A 23,916-nucleotide genomic window follows, 5' to 3' on the forward strand; every position below is an offset into this window, starting at 1 on the left:
TCACCCCTGGGCAGCCTGAGGACATCCTGAGGACCTGCCTCTCCCAGGGAAAACAGGGCTGGAGCTTTTGGGAATGCTGGCTCTGCCCAAAGGCATGCTTCAACCCCCCCAAAAAAACCCCCCAGGAGCTGGCCAGGCTAGAGAGCACTCAGCCCCGCTCCCATGGGTCAGCTGGAGGTGTGTGGATGGGTGTTTTGGGGACTAATTTTAGCTTTCAGTCAGACTTTTTTCTTTTCTCACCCAGAATGTCTGGGCTGCTGACACTGATGCTCCAAACCACCCCGTTAGCATCACCCGGCGAGGGGAGCAGAGCCCAAGGAGCTGGCCCCGTGGTGGAGTTCAGAAAGCAGCCAAAGGGAAGCCAAAAGGCTTTGAGTTCCATCCCTCCAGTGAAGTCATCTGGATTCCTTCCCCCCCCCAGCCAGCTGATCTCAATCAGCAAATCTTGGCCCTCAGCTCCCAACCTAGCCCAGAGTCCCAATGTTGAAGCCTGAAGTAATCTGCATGCAAAATGCTTCAGTAATGAATCCTTCAAAATGGGTTACTATTATTATTGTTTATTATTATTGTTATTGTTATTATTTCCCCAAAGCACTCCAGTGTGAAAGTGGCAGGCAAATGAGTAAAGTGCCTTAGCAATGTTTGCCAGGAATGATTTCTTACTGCTCTGTAAGCATCTTCCATTTCTTTTTGATACCTGTGGCTGAGAGAAGCCCATGGAGAGAGACCTGTTCGTGTCAACATGTTAAAAAGCAATCCTTGGGTATTAAAATGGGACTAAGATACTAAAATTTAAGACTAAGATACTCCCAGTTTGGCTGTTCCTTTCATAACATCAGTAGGGTTTGGCAAGCAAATGAAACAGGTTTAACCACCTGTACCTTTAACCTCTAGATGCAATGCATTTCTTTAGAAACTTGGGTTTATAAGCCAATTTTTTAATTCCTAACAACTGCAAATTGTTTATGCCTCAGCATTTGCTTTTCCCTTATCACCTCTTTGCAGTTTCAGCAAGCTCCACATATATAGAAAAAGAGGAAGGACACTTGCAGGGGCTCAGGTATTTTCCAGAGGGGCAGGGATGTCTCTCCAGGTCTGCTCCTTGTTCTGCTGGAGGATTGCTCTTGGGATACATGAAACCACTCCACAAAGTTGTGTGTATATTCACACGTGCCCAGGCAAAGGTATTTCAGCAGCCACCTCTTCATAGCTTGGAGGATTTCAGGAAGCTTTTAGTGGAAAATTTATCCCCATTATTAATACAGAAGGCTGAAGGCCAAATCCCTTGTCTTTCAGGGGTGTGAGACCAAATGGCCTTACAGGAGTCCCTTCATCCCAAATGCTCCAGTTTCTGGGAAATATTCTTTTTTAAATTTGATTCCCTGAGACTGTTTCTGCTAAAAGGCACTTGGGACCTTATTTCAGCTTCATGTGCATTTCCCTCTGAGAAAATCTTACCTTTGGTTGGGGTCAGAGTGGATTCAGAGAGGTACCTACAACATCTGAGAAGCCACTGTCAACCCAACCTTGGTCCTGCAAGTCATGTGCAGTGTCAGTGACTCCATTTGGGGGAAGTAACCCAAAGAAGGACCATATAAAAGACATGTTTTAGCCTGGACAAGTTTCAACAGTGCCTTGTCACAGGGCTGGAGTTTGGCTGTGAGAACCTCAACTTTCATTCTTCTTTTTTCCTCATTTCAGTGTGATGTTAGCTGGGATAATGCAGGACATGATTTCACAACGAAATTGTGAAAATTCCAGTTTCAGCATCTACACAAAACACTGTGGAGTGGGTAAGGAAGACGTAGGGAACAAGATCTGCCACTTTGCCAACTAAAATAACTCTTACAAAGCTCAGCACAGCTCACATTATTGTGCTGTGTTCAATCAAACTCTGTCCCAAAGGTGAGCACATATCTCTGAACTATTTCAGGGGTTGGCAGCTGCTTCACTACACTTACTTCTTTTTATTTATTTTTTTTTTTTCACCTTGGGGCTTTTAAAATTGATGGGAGAGTGAAGGCAAGAATTGATGCATTGTAGATGACAACGAAAGAGGGTCCATAAAATTGCTTTTGGCATCTCATGTGCGTTCTGTCTATGTCTTATAAATTACTGCTGCATTTCAGCAATAAAAATAGTTTTGTATTTGGAATTGATTACAGGGAGATAAAGCTCAAATAAAACAACATTTTTTTAAAAAAAGGACTGATGCATAAATATCCCAAACAGACACGGGTAATTTGATTTGATAAAATAAAAGTCCAGCTCTTAATTTCTCCTTTTAAAGAGAACACACATATACACACACACACGTAAAGAGTGCAGATAAAACTTCAGCAGCTGTTTTGCTGAGGATTCCCAGAAATGGTTATGTGCCTCTTGCAGCTCTTCCCTTTGGACATTTTTATGGTGATCTCCATATCACCAGCATTCCCATCACTGACACTGGGGAACATTCCCCCTGCAAGCTGGAAGCCTCCAGCCCAACCCATTGCACTTTCTTCCATGCAATAAACATTGATTCCTTTCCTGTGCCCTTAAAGGTTTTTCTATCAACTGAGCTGATTTTATTCAGTTTGCTTCTTAGTGCATCAGCTCTGCAAGCAGGGCTTTTGCCTTTAGTGGGACTGCAGAATCAGCAGAGGGAGCTGATATATTGCTTTTAGAGACTCTAATACACATGGAAGGATAATTTTATTTACATGAGAAAGAGGGAAATAGCGAGTCATGTTTCAGCATGACCCAGACCAGCATGCTTTACTCAAGCAAAATGCTATTTGACTCAGCCTAATAAATTAAGGGTGAAAATTGGCTTTGCCTCATGACAAACGCACAGCCTAATAGTTAACCTTTCAAGAAATACAAGGCTTAATTGCAGATAATAGTGATGGGGCTGGCAAGGGAACCAAGAGTTGGCTCCAGGACCCGGGGAAAGGCAGAGCAAAGCCCCACGTCTGTTTTCCAGCCCGCTGCTGCACAAATCCCATTGCGGGGCCCTGAGAGAGCTGCCAAGCCCAGCAGCACCCCCAGACAGGGCTGGGCAAGGAGGCTGTGTCCCTTTGCAGCCCCTCAGCCCCCCCTTTAGCCCTGCTGGAAAGCTGTTTTGTTTTTTGGAGGGGGGCAGGAAGCCGTCCCCTCTCGTCACACCAGCGCCCTGCCAGAGAGGCTTTGATGTGGGCTGGAGGGGATGTGGATGTGTCTGAGCTCGCCAGCAGAAGTGCAGAAAGCAAAAACCAAGGGCAGAAAGGCTGAAAATTATTCTGTAGAGAAGGCTGAGCAGTCCCAGGGTTTCGGTAACGTAGGATAAGCTGTTAGGAGTAAGCTGATCCCTAAAAACCTTCCGTAGGAAAAGCAGGAGCAGCACAAAGCCAGCCCGCACCAACCGGCCCTACTCCCCCTGGGTAAATACAGGTAGACAGACAGCACACTCCTTTTAAATCTCATTTATTTTATTTTTTGTGTACATTTTTTTCCCCTAATTCGACTGACATACCGTTGCTATAAAGATGCCCTGCTCTTTGAATATTTAATCCAAGACCACTAGTTCAAGTGTGGTTATGAAAAGTCACGGCAAACATATGACTGGAAAGAGGTGGTTGGTTCTGACTTCCAGGCAGTTTGTTTGAAGCAGTTCATAGATGCACACAATATTCAGCAGAACACACGCACACACAGTGCTGAGTTTATCACACACACACACACACACACACACACACACACACATCTGGCAACCGGTTACAGTGGTTGAAGTTTCAAAAGGTGTACTGTCCCCTTCTCTCAGCAGCAGTGAGAAAAACTTTGGATATCCTGAGAAATACAACCAAAACGTAGCAATGAAGATCCTCTTTTCCACCAGCAGGGTTTGGGGTTTTTTTTGTCAAGTTAGAGATATTCTCCCAATTTAATTTTTTTTCTTTTTCATCAAAAGGGTGGAGGGGAAGGGTCTGGGGCAGTCGGGGTTAACAAATACCAGTTCAACTCTTCCACCAGGATCTTTAATCCAAGTACAACACGGATCCTAAAAGCATCTCATTAAAATGACAACATTAAATAAAAGCCTACCTAATGTTACACACGTGGTCCTACTGTCAGTCCCTTACTATTTATCATCTTCATGATACAAACAACAGCTCTGAGATGAATGAAGACAACACACAGGTTAAGAGAAGCATTAAGAGTGGATGTGGAGCCATTGGGGTCAGCAGCTGGGCAGCCACCCAAGTGACCCAAGCACAGGGAGGACCCTGCGACCTTTGCAGTATCAGAGTGATGAAATTTTACCTGCTTGCAGAGTGGCAGAGGAGCTGGGAGGGATGGAGATGGAGACCCCACTGCTATGAATCCCTGGCAAAGCCCCAGGGGACCTAAACCAGCACTGACAAGCCCCTGGGTGCCACCTCACAAAGATGAGAACAGATAATTTCTTTTAACTATACCACTAGTACATCTTCACAAGAACTTGTCAAGGAAGGGAAAGGCCTTCTCCAAACTTGCTGTCTCTGGACCAATGCACCCTCCCCCAAACATGGGACTCAGGATCTTGCATTGGGGTGTGGGAAATTTTCATTCTCTTGAAGACAGAGTCTCCTCAGCAAGGCTAAAAATCAAAAATGGCCAACATTGCAGTGCCCTGCCTTTCCATCTCATCCTCCCCTTGGCATTCCTCTCCTCAACAGGAACACCAGTGCTTTTCCTGAGGAGCAGCAGGGTCTGTGCTCCTGGGAGCTCCCTGCACAGTGCCAGAGGGGTTGTGTGAGGTTATGGGGCTGCCAGGGAGACACCAGCACTGCAGAGGAAAGAGGGCAGCAAAGACTGAGACAACAAAACCAAACACAAAGCAATCAGAAGAAGGGTGGGAGATGTGGTCTGATGTACTCACGCCAAGAAATAAATATTTTACACTGACTTTTTGAAAAAAAAAAACCCACTTGCACTGTGTTTTTTACACCTCCCAAATGGTAACTTGCTCACTCCCCTGCACAACACACACACACACACACACACACACAAATGTAACACACATTCCCAGCTTTGTAGAGCTACTGGATTTACTTTGAGACAAGTTCCTTGTGCATTCTGACAATTTACTTTGAGACAAGTTATTTGCAAGAAGGCAAAGTTCATGCATGGCTTTGACAGCTCCACTTTCTCATAAATGGTATTTGAAAAGCAGAAAGCAAATGAGGGCCAAAGCTCCATTTAAAGTTCACCTCAGATGCCTGAAAAGCATTTATACCCACATCCTTCTGAGGTCCCTGCTTTATGAACTTCTAATGAATTCCACATTCTGCTACCCAACGTTTCTTATACATCAGGGGAAGAAAAAACAAACCAGAAAACCAATGCAAGCTGTTGGAAAACAGATGCACCACAGCATTCTTTATCAGAAAGGCTGGGGAGGCTTTTGAAGCAGAAGAGCAGCAAGGCACCTTTGCAAAGAGGAAAAGGAGAAAAAAATAAAAAAGAACAAAAAGCTGATGGTTTTCAGCCCCCCAGTCCTGCTTGGCTCACACATGTCATGCTCAGGGGATTTCACCTCAACATCTTTTTCCAGAGCAAGAAGCAGCTGTCTGGTAGCTGCTCCATCACTTCTGTAAACTTGTGTCCTCCAGACCCAGAGCAGACACTTGGCCAGAGGTTGCCTGGGTGGCCCTCAGCCCTGCTTCAAAGCAATCCTGGCAACCCTGAGTCTCCCTGGCTCCAGGGCCAAAGGAAAACTCCAGGAAAATGGGATACAGGAAAAGCACAGCACAAGCCTTGGACCAAGCAGATTGTATCTCTCAGGTAGAAAATGATCCTTCTCTCAGCATTCCAGTGCACTTTGATTAATGATGATGTGACATAAAGCATTTTTACCAGTCGAACTGAACCCTGATGCCAGTCAATCCCCTCTCAAAGGAATGATTACAACCCAACCCAACTCTTCCTATTAAAAACACAGAGTTGGTTTCCTTAGAAGCCTCCGAGATGTTTAAAGAAAAACCAAAAAATGCCATTTTACAAAGAGATTCCTTATCCCCATCCCCTAGAGCAAAGCAGCTCGCTAAAAGAAAATCTAAATTGCTATAAATATAATTTAAAAGAATCATCAGCCATCTACTGCCACTTGCCATCCCAGCTGTCAGGAGCTACTGATTCCACACAACTCGAGGTCAAGCTGGGAGATGCCTTCAGCACCTCTTGGATAGTACCAGAAATGGAGAAATAAGAAATAATAAATAATAAGAACACGAGAAGGAATAATCAGCCCTCCACACGTAAAGAAAAGCAGAGACTTTCACAGTTCTAAAACAAATGATGTTACTGTAAAAAAATAATCCTAAAAATAAAATAAGGACTTGCATCCCAGCAGGCTGGAAAGCCTTCTCTTTCCTGTTGTTTCAAAACAGACAAGTGCTTTGCCTGTGCCCTCTCAATACCAGCAGAGCAAATTTGCCACTATCTCAAAATAAAAAAGCAGATTTCACACCTTAAAACACAGATTGTAGAAATTTCATATATTTTGATGCTAAACATGGATCTTTGCTAATAGCACGGTAATTTCTTCAATGGAAGAGTTTGGACATCTTTAGATAATTCTGTATTATTATTTTTTTTTTTTATGAGAAATGAGAAGTTTTACTCCAACACAATTCCAGTTTGCAGGAAACTACGTTCAGCAGCTCCCCTGCAATGTATTGCTATTTTAAAAAATTAATGCAAAATTCCAAGTAGTTTGTTTGTTGTGACTCTTTCCAGCAGCCCCAGTGGCACAGTGACAGCTGTCACCAGCACAAACCACTCCATTTACAACTACGAAGGGAACAAAACAGGGCAGAGCTCTGGAAATTCACTTCATATAGAGATTGTACAGGAAAGGTTTGGAGCCAAAGATTTTGGCAATGCTGTATTTTGAATGAGGATTTTTTTTTCTGCCTGTAGAGCCCAAATCTGCCAGATGCCCACCAAATAGCCCATGCTATTAGATATTTATGCAATATTCATGAATAAAGCTGGGCTAAGAATGGATAGAGAGCTCTGCAGCTGCACCTGTAGATGGGAAAACCTGATCCTGACTTCACAGCTAGGACAGCAACTGTAATTTACCTTTAAACACACCTTTCTGGCTCTTACCAGGCACTTAATCTACATCTCTTCACTCTGGCTGTGTAAATCGAGGACACCTGGCCCTTCCTGACTTTTCACAGCATCTGTCCTGAAAAAAAAAACCCAAAAAAACCCCCCATACAACCGAGCTGAGAAATACCAAAGGCTTTCAGATACTGTTCCAGGACACGGAGATGGCTGGATGGTTTTTACTAGAGGGGAAAAAAACTGAGACGTGGCAGACCCCGATAACTCCATCACACAGCCCCTGGGGAAACTCTATCTACCTATGTTTTTGGAGGCCATGGCCATGCTTGCTGCCAGAATGCTCTTTCCAGCCATGAGTTTGGCTGCCTCTAACTGCAGCACTTCTCATCTCCATCCTCTCTCTGGCAGGATCTGGTGTGTAACCTTGCGTGACGGGTCACGGTGTTTTGGAAAGCCCAAGGTCTGATCTCTTCTTTTTCTCAAAAATAATAATTATCTGGGGCAAAACCAGACTGAATTAGGACAAACCCTATTCTGGCCTGAATGATTCCAGTAAGGGAAACCAAAGAGAAACTTTCCTGAATGGTTTAGTAATACTTGGGGTGTGTTTAGTCTTTATTGAAAAATTACACTATTCTGAGTTTCCTGGATTTAGCCAGACCCAAAAGCGAAAGTAACAAATCAAAATACCCTGAAATAAACTTCTAGGAAGGGTTTTCAGGTCTGGCTAAAACCACACAGCTTTGGAAATGGCCGAAAGACGTCTGATCTTTTGAGATTTCCATCTCTATTTCCAGAGCCTTTCAGAAGCTTCCAAGCTTTTCCCAGCTTATCCTCGCGGTACCTCGCAGCCTCTGGAATTTTGCCCCATCCTTTAGTGAAAATCAAGAGCCTTTCGAGGAAGGAAACACAGCCCATTCTGCAGCCAGGCTGCCAGGCAAGGCTGAGCCACCTCAGGGCCAGGCTGCTGCAATTCCAGAGCTGCTCCACTTCCAGGATGGGTTTTTTGATGGGATGGCAAAGGAGCACGGGAGGAGCTCTGGCTTGGGCTGGATACCTGCAGGGCACTGAGCCTCTGCCTGGGGCTCCTTTCCCCTAAAGAGCTCTGCAGAGAGGTGGCCCCTTTCTCTTCCCTTCCCTCTGACCAACTGGCTAGGGAAAAAAAGGCTGCTAGTAAAATCCCAGCTGCTAAAACCCCAAATGTCCAGGTGACTGAGGTGTAAGGTGTCAGTGGAGGCAAAAATGCACTAAAGGAGGCCACGTAATAAATGCCATGTGGCCAAAATTCTTCCTGGGGGAACAGCACTGCACAAGGCCCTGAAGAATTCCTTTATCCCTGTGCCCTGTAAATCAGATATTTGTACCACTGGGGTAATTAGAGACCCCCTTAAAACATGGATCCTCTTCTTTCTCAGCCTTTCCCATGCTTTCCACATCACTTTAAGTCCAAGCTCTGCAGCAATGCATGAGGCCACCCAGCAGGCAACAAGCATCAGCTTGCTCCCAGTTTGTCCTTGTGGGTTTCTTTGGGCTTTTAGATTCTCTTTCTCTTGCTGGAAGTGGGGCTGCAGTGGCAATCTGGGACTTGTGAGCAAAACCATCTGCAAATCTGGGCCTGGAGGAATACAGGGCAAGAAGAAGGGGGCACAGACTGCTCCCACCAGCAATGTACTTGGTTGGGTCTGTGGTTGCCTCTCTCACCCTCCCTTTCTGCTTCAGCATTGCCAACTCCAGACCTTCCTTGGCAGAGTGGATTCCCTACCAGAGGACTCTTGTCCCTGTGCCATTAAAACCACCCTTGCAGTTTACTGCACTCTCTTTGGGGTCCTCTTCATTGATACAGCACACAAACCACTGGCACCACCACCACCTCCTTAGCTGTGCCCATCCTCATCTGCAAACACATGAGAGCTGAGATCCAGCTGAGCCTTTTCTGGCCTTCTTTATCAGCAAAATAAAGTGCTGTTGTGGTGTGGGGTTATGTGAAGGAGCAGCATCCTTTCGACCTGTGACTGACACAGCTGCCTATCCACAGAAAGCATCTCTTCCAGCCACAGCCAGGGAGAGGGAATCTCACTGCACTGCCAGAGTGCATGTCAAATTTCATATTATCCATCTGCTCCAGCAAAGGCTGAGCTGAAATATTAATTAGGAGATCTGATCCCTTCTCACCAGAAACAATCTGGATTTTATAGCTCAGCCAGAGGCCAGCAAAGCAGACAAAGCTCTGTGATACATCCTTTGCTGCTGGTTAAAGGCTTTCAAGGAAACAACCAGCTCGGGGGGAGGACACAGACTGTAAAACATGTGGACATCTGGTCTGTTTTGTCCACCCTTCAGCTCCCCTGTGCTCAGCCCCCACCTCCTCGAGTGGATGTTCAGTACTGAGAGAGAGGACTCCTCTAACATAAACAGCTATAATATGGCAATAAAGATTAATGGGTAAAACTTGCCATTTTATGTATAATCCGTGGGGATTTACAATCATTAATCTTTATTAGTGTGTAATAACTGTTTAGACATTAAGGACAGATTCTCAGCTGGACAAAACTGGCTTTATTCCAGCCAAGCCAGTGGAGCAATGCCAGTTTACACCCTCCCTGACCCGAGCTCTAAATGAGACCCATCCCTATCTGTAGGAATTGTATCACCAGTATTTCCCCAACAGCAGGGGCAGAGCAGTGAAGGCAACTATTTGTCTTTTTCTGCACCCAAAAAAGAGAGCTGCATGTGTCCAGGAAGCTCAACAATAGACATGTCAATAAACAAGAGGAAATTCAATGAAAAAGCAACAGCAACAAAAGGAACCCCGAGGAGCAGGGAAGTGGATGATTTTTGAGGCAAGGCTGTAAGATCTGCTTTGGCAGGAGCCTAACTAAGAGGGATGTAGCAATCTTTGGCATGTGAAAGAGTGAAAGCACCAAGACAGGCTCCCAGAGTTCCTCTAAGAGGAACAAGATGGAAGAGAATTAAAAAAAAAAATACCATCTTGGCTGTCTTTTCTGAGAGAGGAGCTTGGGGTTTGTTTTTAATAAAAAAAGAGGTCTATTAAACAAGGGAGCTGGTGGGAACCTTGTCTGAACTACACCAGACCAGCCACTAAAGCAATGCTGCACTGACCAGGCAGCTTTTCCTCTTCCAAAATTGTCTAGGAAAGAAGGGAAAGGTGCAGGTACACACTCAGCATGGAGAAATCCCAGCTCAGGCCTTGCACCCCTGTGTCCATGTCCTCAGCACCAGTGCACAGGACCTGGCAGCCCCTTCTCTCCCAGACAAGGGGCACTGACCCAACAGGCACCTGACACCTGCTGAACTGGGAGCTCAACTGCCTATTTTTTTATATATATATATATTTTTTTAGAGCTATTTCTGAATAGTGACCCACCATCACACAGCAGAAGTCAATTGCCTCCAGAAATGGTATCCCCACCTCTTTAAGAAGTCAGAAATGCCTCCCTCCCTCACCAGTAAACCAGACAAGTCAGGAAAAATGCAGAAATACAGTACATAGATACCTGTGTAAAATTTCATACACCTGGAAAAAACTCCAGGAAAAGATGGGCATTTCACCCACTGCAGCAGCATTTTAAACTGGTGTTTAAAAACAGTAGCCAGCAAATGCCCTCCAACTCATCTTTCAGGTTTAAGGGACCAGAGGACTCTTGGGGACAAAGAAAATAGCTTTCTTGCCAGTGACACTTTGTAGAGCTCTGGCAATGACCAACCAAGCCTCAAGCCTCCAGGAGGTGGCAGGAACATCAGGAGCTGAGGAGGTAAAAAGAGGAGGAATATCATGGCCCAGCACTGCCTGCAGCCCAATAACCACAGCCTGAGGCAGAGCTGAGAGGCTCTCCCTGCCATGGGAATGGTACCTGTGCTGGAATTAACTCCTACACTTGGTCCAGTGCTGAGTTTGGAGCAGCTTTTCTCACCTCTCCAGTCCCTGGTGTGGTTTTGGTTTGCTTCAAGCCTATGGCACAAGATTTGCTATTTTTTTAGTTTAAAAATCCCCAGTTGAGGGCAATCCAATCTGCTCCCTGTCCTGCAAAGCCATGAGCCTACCTGTCCAACATGCAGCCCTGTGTCCTGCATCAAACCAGCTTTTTAAAGAACAGCTTTAAACCTTCACACCTTGGCTGTTCAGGGTTGTTGGGGAAGGTTTAATGACCCAGAAACAATGCCTGTCCTTGGCAACCCTGTGCTCCTGTTAGAGCCAAGCAAAGTTCTGAGTGCTGACCAAAGGCTTTTCATCTTCACAGAGGTTACAATACAGTGAAAGAGAAGAGTTTGATTTTTTTATATTGTAGCCCAGCATGTTTGCAGAGCATTTAAGCACACAGGAGTCCCTGGCTCTCCTCCCACCCAGCTCAGGCTTCTCTGGAAGAAAACCCTGGGGCAGGCCAAGCTTAGTGTCCACACGTGTCACCAGGGATGGACAGACAGACAGACAGACAGACAACCTCTGCCTTTCTCTCCTCCCATAACCACCTTCACCAGTGGTGATCAGCATTTTCACACTGGTCACACGGACTCAAGACTTAACACTGGGCTGATGCAGATGAATTTTCAAGGAACAAAGTCCTGGAGAATCTGGAGGGAAGTGATTTGTTGCATGCTCTATTGTCATGCCATTAAAACAAAGGGATTAGAGAGCCCAAGCACTGCAAGAGCAAAAAGCATAAAAGAAAGCACTCAGCGTGTAGTGTCAAGGCATGTAGGAATCATCCTAGAGGGTTACTTGCTGCAGACAACACTGACATTAATTTTCTATTGGTGACATTAATATCTGCTATTAATACTGCACTCTGACAGTATCTCATAAATTCAACCTGTCAATTACAATGGCATGAAATAAAGGTGCTCTGAGGTCAAGGAGATGTGGTGTCCAAACGAGACTTATATTCCAGGAGAAAAGAGGCAAAACTAATCTTTAACAAAAGCACCAGATCCATATGTAGGAAAACCAGAGGGTGGTTTTAAATGTCATGTTTTTCAAAGCGAGAATTGATGCTGGAACCAAGTCTATAAAGTGGCTGGCTGGACTTTTAGCTGCAGCTGAGGACAATCAATCAAAACAGCCCTGTGACTCTGAGAAAGTGAGAGAGAGAGAGAGAAAAAAAAAAAATACACACACACACAGCCACACACCCCATGGAATATGAGAGGGCAGATTATGAGCCATGCGAGGCCTCTTAAAATTACACTGAGGAGTAAAACATCCTCATGTTTCATCTGCAACAAAATGTAACCTGAAAGGTTCCCCCCTACACAAAGTGGAATAGGGAGCTTATCACTACAGGGAGGGCTGAGCAGGCTTGTGAACCACGGGCTGAGGAAGGGGAAACTCTTCCCCAAAGTCTGCACAATGCAGGAGCTCTTTGCAGCAAGGAAACTCACACCCCCCAACTCCTCTGAGCTTTCTCCAAGCCCCCCTGCTCTACAGCTGAGCAGTGATGCTCCCCTCTCTCTTTTGATGCTGGCTCGGGGCAGAGCTGTGTTATTTTGGGGTTCACAGCCACCTCTGCAGGCACTGCCAGCCCTGGCCGTGGTGGTGACAGTGGCAGTGTCTAGGGGCACCTCTTCAAAGTGGTCAGCATGTGCCTAGCACGAGAGGTGCCACCACTTGCACCTCTTAGCAAGGTGTTAGGTGCTCTAACTACAACCCTCCCCATCCCCCTTCCAAGAGATGGGTTCCCAAAGTGGTCCTCAGGCTGGTCCAGAAGCCCAAGTGGCACCAACAGAGACTGGAGCCACTGGAACTGAGAGAGAAAGAGCTGGATCCCAGGCTGAGTGAATGACATCCCACACAGCTTTAAAACTGGAGAGCAAGACATGCATCCAGATGGGCTCTGACTCTGAGGGTCTGTGCGGAAGCAATGGATGGGGAAGGGAATGATGTGGAGGGGTATGAGACACGTGTGCCTGCTCTGGGATAGCTGCACACACACACAGGGGCACAGGGTTGGGAGAAGGAGCCATGGAAAAAGGCAAAGCACCTCACAGCTGAGCTCTGCAGGTCTGGCTCATCAATCCAGCATCCATCTGGAGCCAGGAGCCTTGCTCCAGACTCACAGCAACCCCCTGCAGTGCACCATTCCCCCTTTCTCTTCCCTGCTACCTAAAAGCAGTGGGATCTGCCACCTTCCCCTCTCTGCCCCAAGAGTCCCCGTGGCTCTTGCCCTTGGCTAGCAGCTTTTCTCTGAAGACTTGGCCAACAGCAATGAGCTCCTGCCATGGGTGGGCTGTGGTTTCCCTGCGTGGTTTCTCAGGCTGCAGCTCTCCTGGGGGACACCTGCAGCTCTTGTGCTGGAGCTCAGCATTCCTGGCTGCCCCCAGCATCCCAAGCAGAGCTGGATATGGCCCAAATCACCTGCCAGCACCAGCTCCAGGGGAGGGCTCACAGCCCCAGAGCCTGTGGGCAAGCACAGAGGGATTGCTGCCAACAGGGAGGAGAGCCCTGGAAACTTGCACTGAGATATCCCATTTTTTTACAGATGCCATGCCATGCAGACTGTTAACCTTTTCCATACAGAGAAGGAGAGAGAAACTCCCTTTTAGGCCCAAAGTAGCTCATCCCCAGCCCAAGGGAGTCCCAGATGGCACGAGGCTGCTGGGCTGGCTGGCAGGTGGGGACTGACCAATGCAGCTTCCTCCCCATCTTTGTGCAACTCATCTGACAAATGATTTCCCTCTGGGGCTTTTGTCCCAGACATAAATCCCAGTAATATCTTCCCTCTCCAGACCTCATCACCTGCCTGGTATAGCAGAGGGAGTTGCTGGGATACAGGGCTGGGGCTTTCCCCAGGCAGGAGGCTGGCAGTGCCCTGCAGCCGTGCGCAGTGTCTGGAGAAGAGGAGACCCTGGAGGAGGCTGGAGCCTCCCCCCTTTACAGTGATGCTGCCTGACACAAGCAGCTCGAGTAGCTGAACTGAGATCCTTGTTTATAAATTCTTTTTATGATGCACATTAAATATTTTCACAACACAGACACTTCCTTCTCTTTTCCTTTGACACCTTTTCCCCAGCAAAGCCCTACAACTATTGCTTGCTGCGGCCTCAGTTAGCATCCTCATCATCACCACGCACTCATCCTCATATAAAACAGAAATCTATTTCATCAAGCACTTAACATAAATATTAAAATAATGGAAGGGACAAAATATAAATCTACATACAACTTCATGACTACCATAGCACCTATTACCATGACAAAGCAAATTCTGGTTCAGGGGAAAAGGAAGGGGGATGAGGAGAAAGTTAGGAAGAGGGATTTTGACGGTCATTAAATATGTAAATCACTCTTAAAAATTTTTTTTTTGTTGTTTTGTCTTTGTTTTAAGGTTACCAACCTTATTAAAATTCATTTCACTAACCAGCTTGCTCTATGTCACTATGGATACCAAAGAACCCTTTTAAAAACTTCGGCAAGGCGGGGGTTTCTCAGAATAAAAACAAAACAAAACACGGCGACTTTCTCTTGGTGCTTTCATGACAAGTCCTGCCATGAGCCCCTCCCCTGCACCCACCAGTCCACAGAAGGGCAATTCATGTACAAGTCCAGTTCTCAGTCTCCCAGGATGAGTTTGACAAAAGAGGCGACGTCTGTCTCTTTGGATTCGTGCAGGGTGAAGAAAGGATGTTGCTGGGAGAGAAAAGAGAGAGCAAATAAAAAAAGTTTATTGTTCACGACGCTGGGGACCAAACCTAAAGCCTTTCTGGACAGTCTTCAAGGCTGTGAAAAAGATTTTGTCACTGGTATCATAATATTGAGCTTTACATGTTTTGCAGGTGAGGGAAGTCAGGGTGACTGCACGAAGGCTGCAGATTTGTGCCGCCCTCTTGGTTTTCCTCTAAATCCTGCCTTGGCTGAGCTGGGCTGCTCCTGAAGCAAGACAAAGTGATAAAACACCCTGCCTCTGTCTCTAGCATGTTGTCCCCTCCAGCACACACTGGCTCACAACTCTGTGGTGCCCCAGGAGGAGGTGGTGGTAACCTCAGATGGTGGTTACCCACCCCACCATGCACCAGCTCCAACGGGAGCAAGGAAAACCTTGCAGGAAGGCTGACGGCAGTGGGTTTTCCCTCAGCTTCCTGCTTTATCTGTGTATTTACCCTCTGGTGACTTCTGAGTCTCATTTCTTCCCTGCAATTGCTCATAGTCACAGCAGGAGATGGCTACTTTACCCCTAACCACTGCAAAGAGGAAAGCCATCCCGGCTGGAAAGCCATCCGCAGCTGTATGTTTAACTACTTAATCGTGACCAACATGGGAAGACATCCTGCCAGAAAATCTTGCCTACATTTCAGCACAAATGGAAAAATATGTGTAAGGAGAAAAAAAAAAAAAAAACAAAACACAATGAAATGCCCCCTGACAGCAACAGCAAAGTCCCTGTCTGCTAGCACCAGTGACTCATTTTGCTATCGTGGGCTGCAACGCACCAGCTGAGCTTGGCCAACTTCCACCTGAAATAACCAAAGCTTATTTGCCACCCACTGTCCTGGCAGTTTATTGGATTTATTTGGAGGGTGTCAAAGAGAACCAAAAGGCAGCTGGGAGGCCCATATGTGACCCTGACTCTGTGTAAAACGCTGTTGTTGCTTCCCATACACAGGCTGGGGGGAGTTTGGTTTGATTCCTGACCCCACCATTTCAAGCCAGATTTTTAAAGATAATTTGGGGTCCCCAGGGTTCTTCACAGCTGCCCCACAGCTCAGCCCCTGAGCGCTGCCTATTTCAGTGACCATCTGTGGCAGTGGCCAAGTATAGGGAGAAGAAGAGCAAAGGAAAGAGACTTTCCAAAGTAGGCTTGAGCAGAAAGGTGATAAAAAGCAGTGAAGAAAGAGAGGCAGCTCTCAGTAGCCGGGAAATGACCCAAAGACACTCCAGCAAGGAAGAGGAAGCACAATTATGTGGGAAACAGAGCTGAAATGGGTTGAGGCAAAGCTCCAGGCATAGTTTAAGGTCTCCCTGGGTCAGACAGTCACAGGAATCGAAGTGTCCTGAATAACTCTCAGAGAGATGGCTGCTGTGTTATTATCCCAGTGTGATGCCACTGCTTTCACAGCCCAGCCAGGTGACACCCAAAGCAGAGCTACCACAGCCTGGAAGCACCCACCGAGGTGACACGGGTGGCAGCAGAGGCCTCCAGACCCTGTCTCTCAGTGAACCCAACCCCAATGCAACAACCCAGGCTGGTGAGAGCACAAAACACCCTCTGCCAGGTGGGATTTGCTCCGTGCAACACGCAGACCACCAGGGAGGAGTCCTGCGGTAGTTTCATGCTCCACTTCACCTGGGGAAGTGGGTTCTAAAATGAAATTTAGCATGGTATCAGTTTTCCTGATGCTCAAGATAGCACAGAGTCATATTTTCCATGAGAAACCTCAATTCCACAGGAAAGCAAGGGAGCAGTCTTGGTCTAGATGACAAGTCCCATCCAGCACCGCAATTTAATGCCATAAGAGAGAGAGGAGGGATTAAAAAAGACCAACAAAACAGCAACCTTCAACCACAGGACCTCACAACATTCATGTCAGCCATAAAATACCACAGCATTGAGACACACTGGAGAGGTGATCCAAGAACCTAATTCAATAGAAATGCACTCGCTTGCCAATGGGTATTAAAGCTGCAGCAGATGGAGCTGCTCGGGTGAACCTTTTTGATAAAAGGCCATTTGGCAAACTTCAGAAAATTGCTTAAGATATATATGTGTTTCTTCAATAATAATAATAATAATAAAAAAGAGTTAAAAAAAAAAAAAAAAAAAAAGCTATAAACCTCAGGCTTCCCTTTGAAACCAGTATTTGGGCAAACTGTGTTTAAATCAGATCTATATATAGTTTAATTGCATTACAGGGCCCAGCAAGAAATCCTACAGGAATTATTTATTGCTTACAGCTCACATTGAAAAGGTACACGGATTTCTAGCACAACTTGCAGCTTGACAGCACCTTAAACCCTGTCACCTTCACACCACAGAGGTCCCCACACCTCTGAGCAGACAGAGTGAGGCAGCAATGAGACAGAACCTCTGGGTGGTATAACACACATCCTGCATATTATGGGACAGAAGACAGCAATGTCTGAAGAAATTCTGCTGCAGTTTCCATCCTTAATCCAGATGATCCTGCCAGTGGCCCCAGACAGGGGTGGGCATACAGGGACAGGCAAACATTTGGATCAGGATCTTCAGAAATAACCAAATCAGGCACTTTACTGCCTTCCAAAGGGGACTAGACACTTATGGGAGGGAAACACCAACTTCCTAAGCTTTTTGCTGGCTCTGAGGAGCACCAGGATCAATACCAGAAAGCCAGGAGAGAGAGAGGCCATGAAGCTGTAGAGCCCCAGCAGCAAAACCTCACCACAGACACTGTTCCTGCCAGCTCCAGCCCAGAGCTCTGGCTGAGTACACATCAGTGTCTGCAGTGCTGGGAGTTCAGCAGCAGTTAAGAGCATCTGAGCTCAAAGCCCTGCACTGCCTTGCATTTCCTCTGGTGTAAGCCTTCATCAGCATTTTCTTCCTTACTTATTCTTCTGTCCTAGACATGCTCCCAGCAAACAGTCTCTGAGCAGCAGATGTAACTCAGTAACTGGAATTATTAGTCACAGACTCGTGTCTGTCCCTAGCATCCAGGAATCACTCTATCCAAAAAGTCTCCTCTCCAAGGCACCATCACAGGAAAGCAGAGCAGGGCCACTCAGCTCCTGCATCCCACGTTATCATCTGTGGGACATTCATGTCACTTGGGTGTCACAAAGCCAAGTGGAGGATTTTATCCTCCTCTTCACAGCCTCATTCTTGTCCCTTAGCAAATTTTTTAACTGCTTTTCAACATTTTTCTCCCTTGATCTGACCAGAATTGCACCTGAATGACATCTCAAAGAGCATCTCTGATTTGCAGTCGACCTCCCAAAGCCCTGAAGGGCCATGATTCTCACATCTGTTAAGAAAATAGAGATGCTAAGTACCCAAATCACCAGTCATTATTTGAAACCCTGTCTTCAGCATCTCTTTCTCAGCATCTCATCTCAGATCTGAACCAACAAGCTGCTTAATGCAGGCACACTCACCATAAGCTCTGGGTATGTTGGCCGTTCTTTGGAATTCTTCTTCAAGCTTTAATGAAAAAAAAAAAAAAAAAGAGAAAAATTTTAGAAGTTACATCCTTTGTGTAATTTAAGCAAGGCCATAAAATCATACCATGACAAAAGCAAGGTTTCAAGTCCCTGCAGAGTAAGTTCAACTACTAATTCCTGTGTTAAGCAAGGTCAAGGTGTATGCCTTGAGGACACCTACAGCCAAGACAGCCAGCACACAGGTCCCATGTGGTTACACAGTGCTGGGTACACACAGGTGCAGTGAGCTCAGTTTCAGACAAGAGATCCACAGACACCATAAATATCTGTCAAGACACAGCCTGTTGCTGGGGCCAGGTAAAACTCAGGGTTTTGAGTCCTATCCAGCAGGCCAGTGACTAAGGGAATGGATACAACCTCCAACCTCTGCTCAGAAGCAGTGACCAAGTGGCTCTGAAGCACGTGTACAACTATTTGTTTATCACCATGCTGTTATCAGCAGGGACGGTTCCATGGGACATCCTTTTTTTCCCCTCTCCTACAACAGATGGCTCTGGAGGGTTGTAGCTGGAAGTTATTTTGGTTTCCCTCCAGCAGAAAATAGCTTTTAAAAGACAGGACGTAATCTCTACTCACTTCCTGACAGTGTATTTAGGGGAAAGACACTTGGAGCAACTTGAAAAGATCTTCACACACGTACACGTTGGTGGCGGGGAAAAGGTGTCACACTGAGCAAAACAAAAGTGAGAACCTCAGTGATGATAAGTTGCTCCTCTGCTGGGATTTGCTGGAGCCCAGAGGAAGCAGAGGACACACACTGAATAGATATTTCCTGCTTGCTGTGTGTAGTGGGCTCATGTTCACTGTCATGTTGTGAATGAGCAGAGGAACCCAGTAACGATACGTGCCAACGCTGCTGAACTGAAGGTAGGGGATGTGTCACATCCTCTGAGCTCCAAAGTAGCCCAGGCTGAGATGAATTTGAAGGTTAGGCATGTCCAGAAGCAGGATTTGGGTATAAGTCCCTTAATTTAGATGCTCTACAAATAAAACCCTTGTTCCTAGGTTACTAAGACCAGGAACTCTGGTGACAAGTTACTGAAGTCAACGTAAATTTTTCAGGAGTGAAGAGCTGTATCTTGAGCTGATCCTAACTCAAGACATCCCAGGGACTTCCCTGCAGTGGCTCCAGGTGATCAGATTTTTGCTGCCTCAGGCAGCAGATGGTGTGATTCACTCTGTGACCTCTTGAATTTGAGACAGCTCTAAGCCAGGCCAATCTTGAGCTGATGTCCCCCGGTTCAGTCTCAGAAGAAATGTCAGACTCCAATTTCACAAAATCTGCAGGCAAAGCTCACTTTCCCTGCCACTTCACTGGCATTGAGGGACCTTCAGCAACCCTAGGGTATAGGATTTGCAGAGAGGAATTGCCACGTGCTTCCAAAGCTTTCAAGCCACAAGTGCTGCTCAGTTGGGGACATTCTTCTTCCTGCAACTGAATGGCTGTGGATACCTCCCTCTTCCATCACCCTGCAGCTCTATCTGCAAGACACTGTGCTTGCAAAAGCAAAATATTCAGTGGGGGGGAACAACAGCCTGCCTGGCACAAAGCAGCAACTTTGCAACAACAAGTAGTGAGCCAGAAGCTCACTACTGGTCCAGAACCTCAGCGTGGGCCTGGCAAAATGGGTGGTGGCATTTTCTGAGAGGGTTTTTCCAAGCCAGCTCCCACCTCTGACAGACACAGAGCAGTGTGGGCACAGGTGGGTATTCCCCAGCGTGGGTCAGGAGAGAGGAGCTGGCACTGGAATGGGCTGCCCAGGGAGAGGGTGGATTCTTCACCCCGGGAGGGTGTGAAGCTCAGTGCCATGGTCTGGGAACCACGGCAGGAGTGGATCAAGGGTTGGACTGGATGATCTCAGAGGTCCTTTCAAACCCGGATGATTCTGTGAGTGCAGCTGAAATCCCAGGGACATCAAAAACATGTTTGAACAAGCCTCCAAAGAATCTGAATGTCAGTACTTCAAGTCCCTGAGCAGGGGTGGCTGATAATCCCCCTCCTGGGTCACAGCAGAACCGGCCAGGCTCCAGGTCCTGAGGCTGGCAGCTTGGGAACAGTCTCACATTTCTCTATCTGTCGATCTGCCGTCCTTTTCTTGGCTACCACACAAACCCACCACCCACCTGCCAACTTGGCAAGCCGTGGATGGCACTGCAAGAGCCTGGAAAATAAAAATGCCTCCCAGGCGGTTTCCAGGGAAGCTGGAGGGAGAAGCAGTCAGGAGCCGTGGGGCCGCTGCCAGTTCTCTTTGAACCATGGGATGAGGGCAGCTCCGAGTCTCCCCGGGCGCTGGGAGAGAGAGCCTGTTGCTTTTCTGCAGCTCCACACAGCCTCCAGACAGCACGCATCTGCTCCAAGCCTTTTCCTACACCGCAGCCAAACTCTCCTGCTGCTTCCAGCTCCGAGTCCCATGGAAAGCAGCGCAGCAGCCGCAGGGCCCTGGGAGCGGGGCAGCCGCCGACGGAGGCCATGGCCGGGTGATCTCTGTGCCTCCCCTCAGAGCTGCGTCCCCTCACCAAGGGAGGACGCAGCCATCCCGTGACCTGCTCTCCTTCCCCACCTCACAACAACCCCAGGGACATGAGGGGATGAGGTCCTGGCAGCCACAGACACCCTGTCCTGCAGAAATGGGGACAACCGGGTGTGAAAGGTCCTCAATCCCTTCCTCCTGCGTGTGCGCTCCTGAAGCGATCGAGCCTGCTCCTCACCACCTCCAGGTGGGAATTGGAATTGGAATTATTGGAATTGGAGTTGGAATTGGAATTCGAATTGGAATTGGAATGGGCTGCCCAGGGAAGGGGTAGATTCTCCGTCCCTGGAGGTTTTTAAAAAGAGATGGGATGTGGCACTCAGTGCCACGGTCTGGGAAGCACCGGGGGATTGGATCAACCCCCTGAGGCGATGCTCCAGCAAAGCGCGTGTTGCCTGCAGAGCCCCAGGCCTCAGCCTGTCCCTCACAGCTCAGCCAGGACATGAAAGGCCATTCCTTCCCCCAAAGGGAGAAGTTTTGATCAAAAATTTGAGCTACACCCCACAGAGAGGCCCTGTGGGGACAGGAAAGCAGCCGGGGTCTGCCCTCCTCAGCTCCCACACAGCATGGCGGAGGTGAGCAGGGCTCAGGGCGAGCGAGGCCACAAGGTGTTTTTTTTTTACCATTGCGAGGTAAAATCGACGAATTCTGCTGAGAACTTCTCTGCGGGGAGCTGCGGCGAGGGTTCCTCTACCACTTGCTTGAGCTGCTGGAATGGCGTCCCCCAGGAGTCGTAGGGAAAGCGCAGGATGGCCAACTCGATCTGGAGAGACAGAGCCCACACTTCAGGCATCGGGCACGGATAACTCCACCTCTCGTCCTCCCACCCTATGGATTTCAGATTCCCGGGTGTCCACCCAAGGGTGTGGCTCTTTAGGCCTCGCAAAAATACATTTCCACACCCCACCCAGCCACCGTGTCTTGCTTAACTTCCCTCAGCAAGAGGACAAGGCCTGAGGAGCCTCCATATTCAGTCCTCCATGACTCTCATGTTAAGACGTTCCTAGGGAAAGGTTAGGAGCAAAAAATAACCCTGTTGTTGCACTATACAGACATTTTTCCAGCAGATAGATTCCCCTTAAACACTTGCGTGGGAGATATCAGCCATCCCTCCACTTCTAAGATGGACTTTGCTAATTGCAAAGTGCTGGGAATCTTTTTTTTTTTTTTTTTTTTTTTTTTTTTGTGCTGGAAATCCAACCTGTTCCAAAGCGACAGACGCGGTGCTGGGCACCCTCGCCTTAGCCCATGCTGCCATCTCCCGGCAGCCCAAGGCCACAGCAATGAGATTGTCCCCACCATGGTGACCCCAAGAACACATCCTAAGGCAGCAAGGAGTCGACTTTAAAGCTGCTCCATTCCTCCTTCCCTCCAACCCTGAGGCGCTGCTCCCCGGTGCTCCCGGAGATGTATTCCCTATTCCCACCCCACCACTTTCCCAAGGAACCAGTTGCCACCAGTGTCCAGGGAGACATGTATTGGGAGAAAAATGAATCCACGAGCAGCACTCAAGCCTCCTGGCATCACTGCAAGCCCCCAGGTCACTCTACCATTGTGATCCCCAGGCTCCAGATATCGGATTTGACGCTGTACCCCTTCTGGTTCAGCTCCGGGTTAATTCTTTCAGGCTGTGAAGAGAGGTAAAGGAGGGTGAGGGACAGGGATGGCTCCAGTGCACCCAGGGATGCATCTTTCATGGTGGCAAGCCAGGGCCCCTTAGCCCATCCCATCAGTTTGCTCCCTTGGTTGTCATGGGGAGAGCTCATCTGGTCCCATGTCCTTGGGACAGGCACTGAAATGGGTCACCAGAAGCAGATGGTACCTGCAGCAGGTATTGGGGTGGTAGAAGTGACCAAGCACACCTAGCATGTAGGGGGTGACAAGCCCTGGTTCTGCAGGACCATTTTCACCCTCTCCAAGTGCTCCTGAACAGCAGCTCCCAGGAGGAATCTGAGGGATTTAATCCCTGAGGACTGTTTCTCCTCCCAGCTGGAAAGTACTATTGTTCCCACAGGCCAAATGGCCAAAATGCAACACAACACAATCACAGAGCCTTCCCCAAGGTCACAGGGAGGTGATATGGCAGCAGGAAGCTGTGCCCAGGAGATCTGATCTGACCCAGGAGCTCTGCCACCGCTCTCTGTCCCTTCACAAGTAACCTCAGGGATACACCTTCCATAATGAGTCCCCAGGACACATGCTGGAGGCTGATCCTTCTCTCTTTTAGGATGACCTGATGCCCAGGCTCATGTTCCTCTCTGGCTGGTTCCCATGCAGCTCCTCAGCAGCTCAACTTACAGCCATGTAGGGTTTGCATCCTGCATCCATGGTTTTAGCAACCGAGTCGACGAGGTAACCGCTAATCCCAAAATCGCACATTTTCACCTGCCCCTGCGTATTGATCAACACGTTAGAGGGCTTTACATCTGCAAGAAGGAACACATACCACACAGTCACTGTCACACATGGGTGGCTGTGCCAAACCATAAAAAAAATAAACATAAAACAAGCCAAAGAGCTTCCTATCAGCAGAGGGCACCAAAGATGCCTGTGAAAACCCTTGCGCTCCTTACAAGCCAGAAACCCTTCAGGCTGTGGCTATTGAAGTTCAGGTGAATGTCTCTATGTCCTCACATACTGTCCTGCAAGTGTCCCTCCACTTGCAAACTCCTCTCCCTGATTTGGGGGATTGGGAGATAACCCTGCATGTAACCATCATATCCCACTGCTCAAAGGGATACCCACAGACATCACAGAGCTCATGGGGGAACAGCTCAGCAGGGCTTGAGGCAGCTCCAGAGGATGTCTGCAAATTGCTGGAGCTCTGGTAAGTCCCCACCTGGGTCTGGTCTCAGGTCAGCAAAAGGGAAAACCCATGAGGAAGGGCTGAGGGGTGGGTAGGAAAGGATGAAGAGGAGCAGGGGTTGCAGGGGAACAGTAAACTAAGTATCAGAAATGGCCTCTGATTTTAAGGATACCAAGCTTGAGGCAATGTGAACAGCAGCAGGCGTGTGGGTGCTACACACCGTATGGAAATGAGGTCAGTGTCTCATCTATTTATTACTGCCAGATTTATCTGTTTCCCTCCATGGCCTTATTATCCTTGGTGCCTTCACATCTGCATCATGCTTGTGAAGGCAGTTAGAATCACTACCAGAAAGG

At 47.7% G+C, this 23,916-nt stretch overlaps 1 protein-coding gene across 4 annotated transcripts in view; it reads right to left on the bottom strand.

The window, feature by feature from the left end:
* The window catches only part of MAP2K6 (mitogen-activated protein kinase kinase 6), a 55,434-nt gene that overhangs the window by 902 nt on the left and 30,616 nt on the right, over window positions 1-23,916 (bottom strand). For 2 of the 4 annotated variants that reach the window (XM_071764656.1, XM_071764658.1), the window contains exons 8-12: window positions 23,053-23,180; window positions 22,305-22,382; window positions 21,378-21,517; window positions 18,158-18,203; window positions 3,432-14,719 (exon numbers count right to left, since the gene is read on the bottom strand). In XM_071764656.1, the coding sequence (XP_071620757.1) occupies window positions 14,642-14,719; window positions 18,158-18,203; window positions 21,378-21,517; window positions 22,305-22,382; window positions 23,053-23,180 (470 nt within the window). In that variant the 3' untranslated portion in view covers window positions 3,432-14,641. Of the gene's footprint in view, window positions 1-3,431; window positions 14,720-18,157; window positions 18,204-21,377; window positions 21,518-22,304; window positions 22,383-23,052; window positions 23,181-23,916 lie in introns of those variants that run through there. The other 2 variants (XM_071764655.1, XM_071764657.1) reach the window with 2 other exon arrangements.

The sequence above is a fragment of the Heliangelus exortis genome, chromosome 20, assembly GCF_036169615.1.
Source record: "Heliangelus exortis chromosome 20, bHelExo1.hap1, whole genome shotgun sequence".
In the NCBI taxonomy this organism is placed as follows: Eukaryota; Metazoa; Chordata; class Aves; order Apodiformes; family Trochilidae; genus Heliangelus; species Heliangelus exortis.